The sequence below is a fragment of the Myotis lucifugus genome, unplaced genomic scaffold (assembly GCF_000147115.1).
Source record: "Myotis lucifugus unplaced genomic scaffold, Myoluc2.0 scaffold_37, whole genome shotgun sequence".
In the NCBI taxonomy this organism is placed as follows: Eukaryota; Metazoa; Chordata; class Mammalia; order Chiroptera; family Vespertilionidae; genus Myotis; species Myotis lucifugus.
The window spans coordinates 6,485,978-6,503,454 of NW_005871085.1; the positions used below are offsets into that span (position 1 = coordinate 6,485,978).

General features: G+C 34.0%; 1 protein-coding gene across 19 annotated transcripts in view; it reads left to right on the forward strand.

The window, feature by feature from the left end:
* OSBPL9 (oxysterol binding protein like 9) overlaps window positions 1–17,477 on the forward strand; it is a 133,446-nt gene that overhangs the window by 83,008 nt on the left and 32,961 nt on the right. For 8 of the 19 annotated variants that reach the window (XM_014454589.2, XM_023752768.1, XM_023752765.1 and 5 more), the window contains 5 exons: window positions 6,871–6,954; window positions 11,768–11,863; window positions 12,877–12,924; window positions 13,916–13,945; window positions 14,679–14,729. In XM_014454589.2, the coding sequence (XP_014310075.1) occupies window positions 6,871–6,954; window positions 11,768–11,863; window positions 12,877–12,924; window positions 13,916–13,945; window positions 14,679–14,729 (309 nt within the window). Of the gene's footprint in view, window positions 1–6,870; window positions 6,955–9,478; window positions 9,566–11,767; window positions 11,864–12,876; window positions 12,925–13,915; window positions 13,946–14,678; window positions 14,730–17,477 lie in introns of those variants that run through there. The other 11 variants (XM_006087309.3, XM_006087311.3, XM_006087315.2 and 8 more) reach the window with 4 other exon arrangements.

Sequence of the window (17,477 nt, forward strand, 5' to 3'; positions counted from 1 at the left end):
TTTCTAAAGTTCCACCTACACACAGCAATTTAAAGCTATTTCCATCTCCTATTTCCATGTCATCTCTAGATCCTTTTAAACTTGCCTTACTATATCTCTTGGATTTGGTCTCTTTTTTTCCCATATGATATACTTTAATTCAAGCCCTCATCATCTATCACCTAGACTTCAGCAAAACTTTTTTTTTTACCTAGACTTTTGCCAGATCTCCTAACTGGTCTCTCAAGTCACTAGACTCCCTCTCCCCATACTCTTTATCCAAAATCATATCCAGTTGAATCACTCTTGTGCTTAACAATGTTTTGGGTTTCTCTTGCCAAAGTCCAGCTGTGTGGCATGTCCTTCAAGGCCCTTCTCAACCTAGTCCTAATTTTCTCTCTCGAGTCTGGACTTGGCTGCAGGTACTCTACCCAAGACATCTACTCTAGCACTGTGAACTGTTAATCGTTTAGAACATGCCAGAGCCTTTCATAGCTCTTTTGTCTTTTCACAGCCTTTCCCTTCTGCTTAGAATTATAATTGCACAGAATTATGTCAAGTGATAAAATCTCCAGTTCTTCCTTTAACACACAGCTTGTGTGTTACTTTTTCTTCGTTTTTGTCAGGCAGAGCAAGTTAGAATTACTCTTGACCTTTGTGTGCTACAACAGCACTTATTCATATCTCCATATTACATCCTTCAGTAGATTGCATTCTACATTTTTTGTTCACATATCTGATACTTACACTCCAATCTCCTAGGGACCAGAGGTCCTTATTCCTCTTTGTATCCCCATGGCCTTTATCCTTAGTCCAGTGCTTGGCACATAGTGCTCAGTGCTTTTTAAATGATCAAAATATGTAACTTCATTTCCTCAGTGTGCAAACCTTTGGCTCAGTTGTACTGGAATTAGGTTTATGCCTGTAAGTTAGAAATGTTTCCTAAGTCACCCTTCCTCTCCCTTCTTCTCTGAAATCAATAAAAATATTTTTTTTTTTAAAAAGATGTTTCCTAAGTCACCAAGCTCCCTAGTGGCTGCGGCACCTGAGAGACAAGATTGGAGAAAATGTTTAAAAACTGTCATAAATGGTGAGCAGATTCCCAGCTAAGCTGCCCACCCCCTCAGTTTATATGCCCTCTAATATAGTTGAAAGAATGCTAATAGCAGTGCTGGCACAAATTGATTCTGTGATAGTATTATAGGAAAAAGAGTTTGTTGCTAACTAGAGAGGTAGGGGAGACTAATTGGAAGGGGTGAAATTTGAGCTTATTTCAGAAGATTAGGTAATGATTAATTAGATTTGCTATTATCTGTAGTGTCCTTAAAGATGTCCTTTGAAAGTGATGATAGTACCTGGCACATAACAGATATTCAATGAATATTTGTATCATGAAGGAATAGTAGTGGTTGCTGAGTGTGTGTGCCTGCACATGTGAGAGAGAGGGGGTCAGGGAGAAAGACTGACCCAAACTTGTCCTTTCTACATTGGAGTTCATTTATTTCAGGAGACACAATTACGAACTTTGCTTCTTTGCTCCTTTGACTGAGCGACTTAATTTTTTCCAAAATGTGCCATTGAACCAAGTTATTCTGCTTTCTCAGTTGTTTCTTTGCATTCTCTGTATTCCAGGGTGTGTTTTAAAATCTGGTTGCATTAAGTCTTTCTCACTCAGTTTTAAGGTTACACTAAGTGATAGAGTTTATTATTGTTTTAACATTTTTTGTCATACCATGGAGGACTTGGCTGCAGTTGGAACCTATAAGTTCTTATTGCCTTTACTTAAATGAAATGAACTTTAAAAAAAAAAGTAAGTGGACCCCAGGTTTTTCCAATATGGTGAGGTATTTACAAACCTTGTTTACCTGGAGATACTGACTTCATAGAATCCTGAAACTGGAAGAGATCTTGGAATTTTAATTCAACCTCTACCTGTTTTTATAGTGGAGGAAATAGACTTAGAGAAGCCAAGTGATTTGCCCAAGGTCACACAATTAGAGACTAGAACAGCTAGGACTCGAGCCCTATGATTCTTGCTCTTTTATTTTTTAGAGAACCAAGGCGCTGCTCTGGTGTTGCTCTCCATCCATGGCTTGCTTTTTTCCCCCAACTCCAGTAATTTTTCCAGGTTAGCTGCTAATTTTGGTTTCAGCATCTATATCTGAAAAATATCATCTTGTATTTCTTCAAGAATATTATTTCTCATTTTGGCATCCTCCTCCTTTCCGGCCTCCCTTTGTGCTTATTGTAGCCCTGCGTCTGTGAGTATACCTGCCTTTTCTGGTTGTTCTCCATTTTCCTGCAGATTCATTCTCTGCCTTTCTTTGCTCTCAGCTTCAGGAGGCTGACCTTTACAGCCTGTGTCACCTGGCATCCTTTATCCTCTGGCTTCTGGCTAGGGAAGATTGAAGAGAGAAACTCTGCGGGTATTTAATCTTCTTGCTCCTTTTCTGATTTGATGCTTTTCTAGCAGTGGCTGTTTCCTACAACTAGAGTGTCCTTTGAGTAGCTCCTTCTTTGATTGGTCCATGGTTAACATTGTTCCCTTTCTTCTTCCTTCAGTTTAGGATGATGAAGGCTTCCCTGCCTTTCCTCATTTCCAAGTACTTCAGCATGCCTTGTTAGTTTCCTTAACCCTACCCTCATCTCTCTAGTCACATTAAATAGAAGTTTAGACATCCCATCTCATTATGCTGTTTCCAGTGGGGCCCACTGCTATAATACTTTCCCCCTCCCCATCTCTGTCCAAATCCTGAATTCAAGAAAGATGACCTCTGTGAAACCTAACTCATCCCCTTTAACGTTCTCCTTAGTATCTCTTAGTACCTTTCTCATAACACTTATCATGCTTGGATCAGTTATTTGTAGATAGATGTTTATCTCCTCTAACTAGTAGCCCATCATGTGATACTGCGCTCAGTAGGCCGCCTGCCGCTTCCGCGGGAGCCGCGCTGCTTCCACGGGAGGCGGGCCTATTTCATTCACTTTTAACATTTTTGTTGAGTACTTGCTACAAGCCAAGCACTAGCCAGGGGGATACAGTAGAGAACAAAACAAGTCCTGTTTTCTTGGGCATATATTCTGGTCGTATTTTAGACCATCTTGATATATTTCTGACATCTATCAAAATAAATCAGGGTAATTTGTATTACACTTTAAACAGCTTTAGCAATAACTGAACCTGTTTCCTTCCGTTTGATATTTACTGGAAGCTAAAATCAGATATATAAAAACTGTTTTGGCATATATAATTTTTAAAGGGTAAATGCCAGACCAGTTATAGAATTTATTCTTTTTATTTCATGGTTATTGTTTTTGCTGTTTTGTTTGGTTGGTTTGTGTGAGGTAAAAGCCTTTTAGGACTGAGTGTCCCTTGGTCTGATTAGTGTATCATTTGCTCCCTTGGGTGTTACTTTTCTCTATGATATTTTTCTATACAGAGAGATCCAGTTTTGTTAGAGGAATATATGAGGTTTTATTTTTTTAAAACATAATCAGATTTTCAACAAGGATTATGTTATGAATGAGAATTTTGCAGTTATTTCCAAACTTGAACTACTAAGACACTCAGTTTAAGGATTTATGTGTTTAATGTGAATTTCTTCTAGTTATTCATAGAGCAAATTTTCAGGAAACTTACCTAAAACATTTGGGTTTTTTTGGTGGATCCCTATAAATACTGAGACTTTTTGCTTTCCAAAATGCTGTTAAGCTGAATGATAGGCACTAATCTGAGGTTGGAGAGGGCAATAATGTATTTTTTCCATCTCATGCTGGTAAGACATGCTGGTCAGAGCTCATTTAAATGCTGGAATGACTTACCCTCTGACTTTTAAGACATACCTGGTAGCCTGACCAACTAATGTGTGAAAAGAAAAGCTTTGACTGGTTGCCAATATCACATGGTCAGACAGTGCTTTGTTGGGAATTATGTAGGAAGTATTTTTGTTTTTTATTAATTTGCTTTTTGAATGTTGAGTCATGATCATGTTATTAGCAGGAAGGATGTGTGTGTGTGTGGGGGGGAAATTAGGTATTCTGCTTTGTTTTACTGGCCATCATTCTCAGCATTTATTCTAGTATAGTGGTGATGGTTAATTTTTAAATGCTTTTTTTGCTAGTTTGTGCTTTATCTATAAATGATGTTATAAATTCATTATGCTACATTTTATTTTGCTTGGAAAGGTGGATCTGAGCAGCTTGAGCATTGCCAAATTTACTTTCTTAAGAAACTTTAGAATTTGTAGATAATGTTAAAAGAATAATGCAGATAATATTGGAAGCTGAAAGTTAAACAAAATTTTAAAAATATTTATCATCTGTGCAGTTTCAGAATATTTTTTACATAAAGCTTTTGAATTAAAATAAATGCATACTTATAAAAACATCAGACAACATGAATGTATAAAGTAAAGAACTGTCTCAAGTTCCCCCGTTCCCTCAATCCCACTCCCCAGAAGTAATATATATGCTTCATGTATTTTATTTCAGTGTGTGTCTGTGAATAAAATAGTTTAAATGTAACTTCTCTATTACTCATGTCTCCACTTATCTAGCATAAGGTAAGGACTAAGTTAATAATAATTGACTTGAATTCAGGTGTCTCTTTTGTTTCTGTTGTTTGCTTTATACATTCAGAGTCTATAAAGTTATGTTTAATTTTAAGTAATTTGCTACTTTCTGAAACCTCTTAAGCAATTTATATGCTTTCTAGACCTTTATATCTCTAAAATGCTAGTTACATACATTATATAGAGAGAAACCTTAATAATATCTTGGTCAAACTGGGGCACTTTTTAGAATAAGGAGGTTGCTAATAATTTTGCTGAGACAACAGGCAGAAACAGGGACTATTTCATACAAACTACGATATTTGGTCATCTTATTTATAAACCAAGTTTTTGTTTTATATAGTTTTGACAATAACTTTTTATATGGCTTTATTAAATAAATTTGGGGAGACTTTTGGATGGACAAGTTATCAGTGATTTAAATAGAGTAAGATGGTACTAATTACAAACCTTTTTTGTGTGGGTGAGTCACCAAATCACTTTATGGAATCAATATTAGTGGTTTGTTCTATAAGTCACAGAATGGTGTCAGTGTTAGATGAAGAGATCATAAAGAATAAGCAGTTGTGCAGAAAGTTGTGATTAAAGTGCATGAATTTTGGCAATGGAGTCTGTAACACATTCCTCTTTGGCAAAGCAGTCCTTTTTGTCCTAACTATATGAGCAATTCAGATTTGTTTTGTGGTATTTTTTAAACAGAAACTCAATGTTATGCATATTAATTGTTGTGCATATAATGCATAAGCTATTTTCTCTGTAAAAAAGATAAAAGTGCCCTAACCGGTATGGCTCAGTGGATAGAGCCTCGGCCTGCGGACTGAAAGGTCCCAGGTTCGATTCCGGTCAAGGGCATGTACCTTGGTTGTGGGCACATCCCCAGTGGGGGGTGTGCAGGAGGCAGCTGATTGATGTTTCTCTCTCATCAATGTTTCTAACTCTCTATGCCTCTCCCTTCCTCTCTGTAAAATTTCAATAAAATATATATTTTTAAAAAAAGATAAAAGTGATTCTGCTTTTCAAAGAACTAATGTATTTTCAAAAATCAGGTTATTTTATGAGAAAAGGCTTTCTTAATATCATTTGCCTCTGTTACCAAGGTAATAATTCAGTGCTATTTACCTTTTCTGATTCAGGCATAATACCCAATACTTTTCTGAACATCTCATATGGAATTTTTTGTGTGTGTCCAAGACTGTATTTTATCACTGTTTTGTCTGTTGTTCATACCTTTTTGATTACTATTTTCTTCTTCAAAGTTAACTTACTGTTCATTTTTTTAAAGGACTATTAAATACAATTTATATTTATATTTAAAAATATTTTAATATCTATTATGCATCCATAGAGAATCAGAACTATGAAAAAAGACCCTACTTGTAGGCCATTCTTGGGGTACCTAGCAGTTGTTGTTAAGAAAGCTATAGCTTCCACGTTCATAAAAATGAAGCTATTAATTTGGAGCCTTAGCTTATCAGAACATTGATTTAAGTGGAAAATATCTTCCTGAAGATACAGTGGAGGAATTTGATAATAGCCTCAATTTTTTTTTTTAATATATTTTATTGATTTTTTACAGAGAGGAAGGGAGAGAGAGATAGAGAGCTAGAAACATCGATGAGAGAGAAACATCGACCAGCTGCCTCCCGCACATCTCCCACCGGGGATGTGCCCGCAACCCAGGTACATGCCCTTGACCGGAATCGAACCCGGGACCCTTCAGTCCGCAGGCCGACGCTCTATCCACTGAGCCAAACCGGTTTTGGCAATAATAACCTCAATTTTATAGACATTTTAAAATTGATAATCTCAACTCCAAATGAATCAATAGCTGGGTATTGTTTAGGATTAAAAATAGGGAGCAATTCTTACTCTTAGAACTTCTCTATACCTCTTAATCCTGTTCTTTCCTTAGCTGAAGTGGATAAACAACAGACATCAGGGATTATAAATGTTTCTAAATTTTCAGTCTAAGGAAATTACAGATTAGCATTCTCCACATAGAATCATGGTTTTATTACTATTTCTGGTTTCTTTAATATGCTTTTTTTTCATCATTAAGCCAGATTCTAAATCATTTGGTAAGAAGACAAAACGGTGTCTTTTCTCAAAAAAACTTAATTTGTTAGCAAATTTCTAAGGAACAGAAAGCCATTAAGTTTGGCATTCTTTTTTTTTTTTAACTTGCCATTTGCTGTTCATGTATCTACTTTTCCTCTGTATAATTACAGATTTTTCTCTTATTATTCCTTTACTTAATTATTGATGTCAGACTCACAGCATGGTAACTTTCTATTCTCTTTTTTCCTTACCTTTATGGAAGATCAGTACCACACTTGCTTTTTTCCAGTCTTCTGGTATCTCTCCAGTTCTTGAATTTTCAAAAATAATTGTAAGTGATTCAATTGTAAGTATACGCTATACTTCTTTCATTGGATGAAAGTGTATCTGTGATGCATGTCACCTGAAATTGCACATTGTGAACATTAACTTTCCAAATACTCTCATATTTTAATCAAAACGACATTTCTGCAAAGTTTTCATTATTTTAATTATACGCTTTGTGCTTTGCTAATTTTTAACAATCATCTGCTTTTGTCTGGATTCATGCCATTTATTTTTCATTGGGAGATTTATTTTTATTGGGGGAAGGGAGGGGAGTGTTTTTCCTTTGTTAAAATTTTCAGCTGTTATTTTCTTTTACAGTTCTACTGATAATTTATTCTGTGTTATTCTAAACTTTTCTATGAAACTGACATGGAATATTGTCTCAATTTCTAATATATTTTCGTTTTCTCTTTTTGCAAGATATTTTTACTGAATAACAGTTTTGTCCTGTATAAGAGAAAGCACTGGATATAGCCAGGGTACTTAGTCCTTAGTTTTGCTGTGGAATAAGATTTGATATGTGAAAGTAATTACTCATTTGTGAATTTCTTTTTTTATAATGTTATTATTCAGCTACAGCCGTTCTCCTTGTGCTATTCTCCTCAGTTCCTCAAATTACCTATAAGTTTCTTATTTCCTGATTCTGACCTCAGAAGACCTTAAACCACCTTTTATCACCTGTCCCTCCACTGTTCATTACTCTTCCTCTGTCATTAGGAATTACATTAACAGTTCTTATTTCATCTCAAAAATTGCCTCCTGTACTGTTTTAGTTTTAATAAGAGAGTCTCCCCAAAGCAGCTACAATTAATATGTACTTCAGTTTTAAGGACATACCTTTCAATACCCTTTTTTTTTATGGGGGTGATGTATTCAGTTATGTGTATGTATAAAGTATAAATAGTGTTTAATGTTCCAAGTTATCAATAGGAATTCATTTAATTTTGCCGACATTTGTTAGCTTTGAGAAGTGTCTTCTAAGAAAAGTGATACTGCTCACCATAAGTATTAGAAAGATAATAGGGAGTACTTTCATACAGTTTTGAGGCCGTATGATAGTCTCCTAGTCTTGATATTATTTTTAAAATTTCCCTTCAGTTGGGCCAGATGTGTGCCTCTGTGTATATATTTTAAATTAATTACATGGATCCTGATATAAAAATCATATATTACTCTTCTTGACTTTATGTATATGTATTTTAGGTTTCTTTATTAGCCAAGTATTCTTACAAATAGTCTATTTTTTAAGAATTACTATACATAAGTAATATTTTTTCTTTGCATAGAGTTCTCATTTAATGCTTAGATTTAGATTTGATTTCTATTGCAGTTTTTCTAATTTAACTTCTTTTACATCACAGGACATTTCATCTTTAATTATCTATAATGGTTGTATGTAATTTAAACTGTAAATGAATTCAGAAATCAAGACAGAACTATGGCTCATCAATATGATAAATTGGGGAGCAGCAACCTCTTGGGTCCCAAGTGCCAGAAGTGCTACAGAACCACTTCAGTCAGTACTGAAGGACATAGATAAATGAGAAGAAAAGAAAGATATGGAGAAGAGAGGGAGGAAGTTGGAAAAGGGAAGGGGAGCAAGAACAGAAAGGCTAAGGAGAGGTCATGAAGGAGATGGGTCCCATGGCACCAGCAGTTGCCACATGGCTGTAGTCAGTGCCACAACAGTCATTCAACACTGAGCTAGTCCTGGAGGGTATAATGTTGAATGGCACAGTTCCCGCTCTTATGGAGCTTATCCTTTTGATAAGTCAATTATTTAAATATTTAATTATGATAAAATGTGATAGATGTTAGATAAGGTGAGTAGAGTACTAGAAAGTACATCGGCTTGATTCTCAATCTGCAGATTGAGATTTATTTAAAATATAGGTTGTTTAATTAATTTGAAATATGAAGTCACACTGCCTTAAAGGGTCTGCCATGTTCTAAGTTATTTTCAAAGACAGACCAACCTTAACATAGTAAAGGACTATATTCTGTTTTTTATGATCGGTTTTAAAACAAAACTCCATTAAAGAGGATATAAATAAGTGTTGTATCTTACATTGTAAATGTTGAATCGAAAGAGGAATAGTTAATGACTTTAGGGAATTCTTATGAAAAAGTTTGTTAGGCGGTAATAAGTTCCTTCTTTAGATACTCAAGCAAAGATTAAATGACTTTCAAAGATATTATAAAAGTCACTTCTATGAGTGGAAGGTTGGATTAGGTGGCTTTGATTCTATGTACTGTAAGTCAATTTATAGTGAAAAGTTATATTTCTTCTAGTGCATTTTTCTAGATTTGAGAAAATTACTATCAATTCCTTGTCTGTGTTACTGATAAATTTGTAAATGTTGTTTTATTGGTTGCAGATGGGCAACTGTATATGTAGATGTTGTTTTTAAGGTACACCAAAGATTTATGGATGACTGTGCAGGGGAGTTTAGGCCAGTTCTGGGATTTTAAGCTAATAACTGTTGTAATAAACCTTCTATCATACCTTTCATACAGAAAGATGGGTTGCTGAGTAGATCTTTGACTTGGATGTTGTGCCATGTGGAGTTTATTCTAACGGTATAGGAATGTTGTGGAAGACTAGAGGCAGGACTGAGAAAAGAGCCAAGGTGAAGTTCATATGATTAGAGGGTTGTTTTTGAAGAATTAATTCATGTGGGTTTAAATCTCAGTAATTTAAATCTAATTTGTTTCTATGTATTGACTAGAGACTTTTAGTGGATAAGGATTGTTCAAAAGCGTAGGTTTATTAGATTTTACAATGGTAGTTCTAAGTGGATTCAGAAGAGGGAAAATTCTTAGAAATCACTTTCTCTCTTTCCAAGATGCTTCACCTTTTATTCATTTTTGAATGTGCCATTGACCTTTTTGATATTTAGCAAGAACAATGTATTTAGCTGATTTTAACTGGGTTTTATAATTAAATTATTGATAATATTATATTGCTTTTTGAAACAAAACATAAACCAAGCCAAGCAGTCCTTCTAATTTTTATTTTTTGGAGGGGGGGGAGGTACAGTAATGCGGAAATAAATTACTCCTTTCTAAGAATAGTACAATAGTAACTCTGAAGTGTGACGGGTTTATCCTTCCTTTCCACATCTGTTATTATCCTACTGCACATAATAAATGTTTCTAATAGGAAGTTTTTTGAGTTACCTTTTAAAATGAAGCTATTTAGCCACACTTTTATAAATATATCTGGATTTGGCATACATAGTTTTATGATTTTTTCCTTATATTTTGTTTTTATACATGACATCTCTCATTGGGAAGAGGTTTTCCAATACTAATTTCAAGCAGTTTCTTTACAAACATGTAAAAATGTAGGCAGTTTATTGCCTTTGAATTTGAAAAAGAAATGCATTGATTTTCTCATGGTCTAAACAGGACTTATGTTTTTATTGTTTTGATTCAGAATTTAAATTTTAGTTTAGGAAGAGCAACAATACTAATAGTAGTAATTGATAGTGTTAGTAACTATATGTTCTTAGTAGAGGTAGTAGCTGCCACATTACTATTAGTAGGAGAGGACGCCTATATTTGTTAGGTAAGAAAACAGCGGCTTAGAGAGACACAATATCTGTTAGTAACTGAGCTGCAATTAGAAACCAGGTTTGCCAACCCATTGGTGTTTCCATAATACTATACCATCTCAATCTGGTGTTTAAGATAATGGTTGTGGAAGTGCTTCAGTCACGTTTAAAGTATTACACAAAGATGAGGAATTAGTGTAATAAAAAGTGAATTCTGACCTCAGTTTACCAAAATGGGGAATGTGAAAATGATCAGTATATGTTGGCCAAAGGCGGGGAAGATATGACAAGTGAGAGTCAAGTATATAGTATGTTGAACTACTATTTTTCACCCATTTACCGTTTTGTGGCTGGGTGGGAATGTGACATTAGTGGTTCCAGACCCTTATTTCCCAGTTTAACTGCATGACATCTGAGCATGCAAATATGACAAGCTGATAGTCTTGTTCGTTTTGTCTTTTACACCCAGGATTGATGTGTTTTTCATGTAAGAGATGATTAAGAACTCAAAAGTTTCTTTTGAGTAAGTAGAGTTAAAAAATAGGAATCCCATGCTCTTGGAACTTACAAATTTTAGGGTACAAAAAGTAGGACATGCAAATGCCAGACGTTAAACTGAGAAATAAGTGGGTCCTCTAAATAAGTAAACATTTACGCCTTGTCCAGAGTGTAGTGTTTATGCCAAGGGTGAAAGTGAGGAGGGAACTTGATTAAGACAGAAGTGTTGTCACTTTCATTTACAGTACTCTTCTTAGACAAAGTAAGAATTCTTAGGTTATTATTTTTTTCTTTTAGTAAGGGAGGAGGAGGAAAACAGCTAATGAGGTGGGTTAAGGATCTGGAGAACTAAGTAGTGAGAATATGAAGTTAAAATTAAAGTACTGGAGGGATGGACTGAACAAAAAGTAGAGGGAAAATAGGTAATGTAGGTTGTTTTGTGTATGTTCCTTTAGCTGAATTACTGTTGGTCTGGAGGTGACTGGAAGCTTTTATGGGGCTTTTTGGGAGAAAAGAAAGTGATTCTGAATAGCAAGGTGAATCCGAATTTGAGCACCAGCACATGTTAATTGATGACAAGGGAAGAAGTTCATGAGGAGATTGATGTACCATCGTCCTTGGAGAATTTAAATAATTTAAACAGACCTCTTATTTGTGTAAAAGTACTGTATTTATTTTAAAAATTATAATGCCATGTATGAATGATGAAGTATCTTTTGTACTATTAAGTGTTGCTTGGGTATTGCTAGATTTATTATAAATTTTCTTTTTCTCTAGGGTCTGGATTCAGGATTTGTTCCTAGTGTCCAAGACTTTGATAAGAAACTTACAGAGGCTGATGCTTACCTGCAAATTTTGATAGAACAGTTAAAGGTATGGCATTTGTTTATATATTGAATTTATATAAAGTAGCAAATGTTATTGAGCTTGATTTTGAGTAAAAACAGTTATTGATTTGATATTAATTTACAACCCTTATGTGGTTCTTCACTAATTTTTAAAGCTGATTTATTAAAAGATATTGGTGACTTATTTCAAAGATCTTTATCTCTAATCTAATAATATTGGTAAATAGTATATGTACATAATGTACTTTTTTGGTCACTAAAAAGGTAAATATAAAAAGGTAAATATCTAGACATAATTAGAAGAAAGCAAGACAAGATTAGCTTCACATTCTGTTTAAAAATTCTATGAAAGCGGTAAACTTTAAGTGGCTCTATTTCTAAGGCCTTGCTTTTTTTTTTTTTTTTTTTTTTTTTTTTATCCTGAGGTATATGGGGGAGAGATGGAGAGAGAGAAACATTGATTGGTTGCCTCCTGCACGTGCCCTGACCAGGGCTAGAGATTGATTGAGCCTGCAACGCAGGCATGTGCCCTTGACCGGAATGGAACTTGGGACCTTTCCGCCCACAGACTGACACTCTATCCATTGAGCCAAACCGGCTAGGGTAGGCCTTGCTTTTTCCATTTGGGGACTTGGGGATTGGGAGAGGTGATTCTCTACTTCCTTTATTATTGAAATTGTCTTCTTCAGTTTCGACTTTAAAATTAATTACAACCATAGGTTCTGGGAAGATAAACTTGATAAACTTGAATGACAAAGTAGAAAAAACTTAGGTTTGAATTATTATTTTAAGCTCTTAAAAGTCACATGTTTTACTTGTGATCTCACCAGTGTAATTATTCCTGACCATTTAAAATAATTCAATAGAATTTGACTTGGTACAATGCCTAGAAAAAAATATACGTTATCTTGAAAATACATATAAATCACCCCTGGGAGAAGTGTGCGTAAGAACTAAACTTTGCTTTTCTTTGTTTAGTAAATGTGCACAATGTAGTAATGTGGCTTGATTCTATAATCATTTTTTTTAATCCTGTAGCTTTTTGATGACAAACTTCAAAACTGCAAAGATGATGAACAGAGAAAGGTAACTTCATGTTTTGACTTAAAATTTTTTAAATTCAAGAGCCTTTTGGAGAAATAACAGAAGGATCTCAGTGTTATTGACTGTTATTGACCTATTATAATTATAATACTACTGCGACATAGACTTCAAGGGGAGTTTTGTGGTGAATTTTTGTTATGGTTTCATAACTAAACAAAAGGGCAATGCACAAAATTTTAATATGATACCCTTTTTATAAGTACCACCTTCCTAGGAGTAAGTTTCTTCCTTTTCAGGTATCGTGTTGAAGGTAGAAAGTTATTAAATTTACACATGATCATTTCAGATTAATAAACCAACCTGCAAGAATTTTCAGAATAAACAAGCCACACATGAGTAAACAAAAGTGTTGCTTTAATTTTAGTTCTGAATTCTGCCACTGTCCTCCCTTGAATTTCTGACAGCTACTTTATAGTTTGAATATTATTTTCTTTTTCATTTTTTTCTATCTATGACTAAGTTTCCTAATGCAACTTTATTTTTTTCCACTTCTGTTGACCATAGTCTTGCATTTGGCTCTTTTACACTCGGTTATAGTAGCATTTCATGTTTAACTCACTTTCCAGTCATAGTTTTTGAATTTAGTACCATGTCATTTTTAAACAACTTAGCAAAATTTAAGGTGATTCTAAAATTAGTATTTTAAAATCACAAAGTGAATCTATAGAAAAAACTTATTTTAGGTAAGGAATAAAAATGTTTTATATTGTTTTTACAAGTTATTAATGGAATCACATGAATTTTATTTGAGGATATAATTCATAAAATGTCTGAATTTTTAATCTAAATATTTGATTTAAATTAAAATAAATTAAGACATGAAGTATAACCAAAAGTACTCCCTTCCCAGCCTGCCTGCACTCAGAGTAATGAGTACATTTTGGTAAAATTCTTTAAATGACTAACCAGTAAAAAACAATAATTCCTCTTTGTGCTTCTGATGATTTCTGTTTAAACTTATTATTTTTCACAGAAGATTGAAACTCTCAAAGAGACAACAAATGTAAGTTATATGTTTCATAAATTCTGCCTTTGTGTTAGAAAGTACTTTAAAATGGTATTTGTATTTTAAGCTGCTCCTATTATTAATAAGGGCAATTTAATTTTATGAGTTTTTACAAGGGTATTTTAATAACTGTATTGTTTTCTAAAGGAATTTAAATGAATAGTTCCTCTAATTGAAATTGACTTTGTGTGCCATTTTATCTTTTTCTGGTCTTGTCTATTTGAGATCCTTGGATAAAAGGTGTCATCTATCCACAGCGTGTATTCTCTTTTATAAATTAAAATATATTGTAATTCAAGTTTTCTAATGTCCTGGTTTTCTGACATTATATAATGGGCTACTAATGGGCTGCATTTAAAAACAGGCAAAATAGTATTCCACGTTCACCAGTATTTTGATAGGATCCTTTACTCTCCATAATTCCATAAAAGTCTTGAATGGACATTGTAGAAATTTATGGTGGGTTGCCAGCTGTTGAAGATCATGTAGATATTATTCAGTCTAGAGATTAACATTTTTTGGCATTCCTTAACAATTCGTAGAATTGCTAATAATAACTTCATTTGACACTCACCATATTAAAACCCACTGGGTATCCAGAGAGGGTGTTTCTTTTGTAGTATAGACCTAAACCCTGTATATTTGAACTCATTTTTATATATTGAGCTTTAACACCATATGACCATTTTATCCAGGGCAAGAACCTAAAATTAGTGTTTTGTTTTTATAGAGCATGGTAGAATCAATTAAACACTGCATTGTGTTGCTGCAGATTGCTAAAGTAAGTAAATTTTACTTTTGATTACTTTGTTTTAATGACATTTAATAATTGTAATTATATTTTTCTTTAAAAGCCAAAACCTCAGTTCTAAAATGTGTACCTTTCTCCAGTAAATTGTATCTTGGGGTTCTTGGTACTGTTGAACAACTATTGTGTTTGGATGTTACCTATCAGCATGTGCCTGCTTGAAATGGGGACATAGTTTGCAAAACCTTCAACAAAAATGTTTTTCTTAACAAGAAAAGGAATTAAATTTCAGTAGATGTCTTTTTCTCATTTATAATGAAGAGTATAATCAAGATATATCTTTAAAAATTGTGTTAGATTTCTTTCTGGTACTAAACTATGTTAATGAACCACTATTTAAAATTGCTGTTCTGTATTCATGAAATAAAATATACTTTGAATTATTGTCTATACTACCACTGTATTATCCATAATGCCACTCCAGTGCCTAGAACAGTTGCCTGCCACGTATTGGGGGCCTGATAAGTAATTGTGAATTTTGAATGAATTTTTCTAATACATAATTTTTCATTGTTATATGGTTTAGTTTTTTTACTATATGTGTGATTTTTTTTTTGTTTGTTTAGCCACATTTCTGTTGTGCCTTATGAATGAATCTGGGTAAATCTGATTAGTTAAACTGATTAAGATATGGGGTTTTAAAATAATAATGAGAAGCAGCATTATATTATCTTTAGGTGCATGGATTCTGGAGCCAGACTGTCTGGGTTTGAATCCTTGCTTCACCATGTGAGCAAGTTTATTCATCCTCTCTGTACTTTGGTCTCCTTTATAAAATGTGGATAATAATAGTACCTGTACCCTTACTGATGGTGTGAGACTTAAATGAATTAGCATTTGTAATGCTCTTATAGCAGGTATACAACAAGTCCTAAATAAGTGTCTGTTAAATAATTTTAGGAGGGCATAAAATTTTAAATGACATTGTCACATGTTGGTAAAAATGGGAGAACTTCCATCTAATACTAATGGAAATATAAATTGATATAGCCACTTTGGAGGACTATTCTAGTAGGATAATAAAATGTTGGAATCAGCTAGTTTGAAATATTACCATCTGAGACCCTAAAGGGATTTAAGAAGATAGCTGATTTGATACTTTTATTGTTCTGGGTCAGTTTAGTATTAGCTACTTAGAGGCAACATGCTATGGGTAGAAGTTTAAGCTCCTACCAGTTTTGGTTCTTTCATCTTAGAAATTCTAAATGATTATTAGTGCATTGGTTTCCAAACTTTTTGCTGCCCATTGGAATCACCCTGGGCATCTTTAACAGTTCTGATACCTGGCTCCCCCTCTCTACCCTGTTATCATTGGTATGGGATATCACCTGGGCATTGGGAATTTAAAATTTCTGGAAGATTTTGCTATGCAGCAAAGCCTGGGCACCACTCGTTTAGTGGGATTTTCAGGTGGGCTGTGTTAACTCAGAAGACTTATTTCTTCCTTTATACCAATAGAGACGGCTAGTGACCACTCATAGGGAACTGCAGAGGAAGTGAGGGGCAGGAGGAGAGAGCAAAGCAGAGATAATCTGGGAGGTTCCTACAGTTGGGGACTTGACCAGCTCTTCATCAAGATTAAGTGAGCCCTGCCTGTGTAGCTCAGTGGTTGAGTGTCGACCTAAGAACCAGGAGGTCATGGTTCAATTCCGTGGTCAGGGCACATGTTCTGGGTTTAATAACCCAGTGTGGGGCATGCAGAAGGCAGCCAATCAATGATTCTCTCTCATCATTGATATTTCTCTCTCTCTCCCTCTTTCTTCCTCTCTGAAATCAAATACAAATATATATATATTAAAAGATTAGGTGATATGACCATATCCTACAACTATATAAGCAAATAAAATCAATTTTATTAATGTAGTTTATTTAACCCAGTATGTCCAAAATATTATCATTTTAACATGTTATCAATATAAAAATTCATTAATGAGATAGTTCATAGTCTTTCTTAGTGGGAGTTTTTTTGTTTTTGTTTTTTTTAAATGGTGTTTGTGTTGTTGTTTTTTTGGCACCAAGTCTTTACTATTCTAGGTTTATTTTACACTTTGAACTAGCCCATACTTTAAGTGCTCAATAGCCAGATGTGACTTAGTGACTACCAAACTGGACAGCACAGGTCTAGATTATCCTTTCAGAATTAAGTTGTCTGTTCATAGATACTTTTAAAGTAGACTGTATATTTAAATTGTCCTTAGATCCCAGGTTCTCTCTTCAGCACATTTTTCTGCAATTTTCATTACTATGTATTCATTAATTTCTTGTCAGACTTTTAAGAAAAGGTTTATTGATACATAATTTATATGCCATAAAGTTCACTAATTTAAAGAGTATACTTTAATGGTTTTTAGTGTAATTACAAAATTGTGCAACCATCACCGTAATCTAATTTTAGCAAATTTTTATCACCCCCGAAAAATGCCATGACTGTTAAGCACTCTTTCACTGTATCTCTCACTACCCTGTGCTTCTTCCAATCCCTGGCAATCACTGATCTACTTTCTGTCTCTAAATTTGCCTATTTTGGACATTTCATATATTTAGGATCATAAAATATGTAGTCCTTTGTGACTGGCTTTTTTCACTTAGCATGTTTTCAAGGTTCATCCATGTATCAGGACTTAATTTCTTTTTATTGCTGAATAATATTTCATTGAATGGATACACTACATTTTGTTTATCCATTCATCAGTTGATGAATAATTGGATTGTTTTCATTTT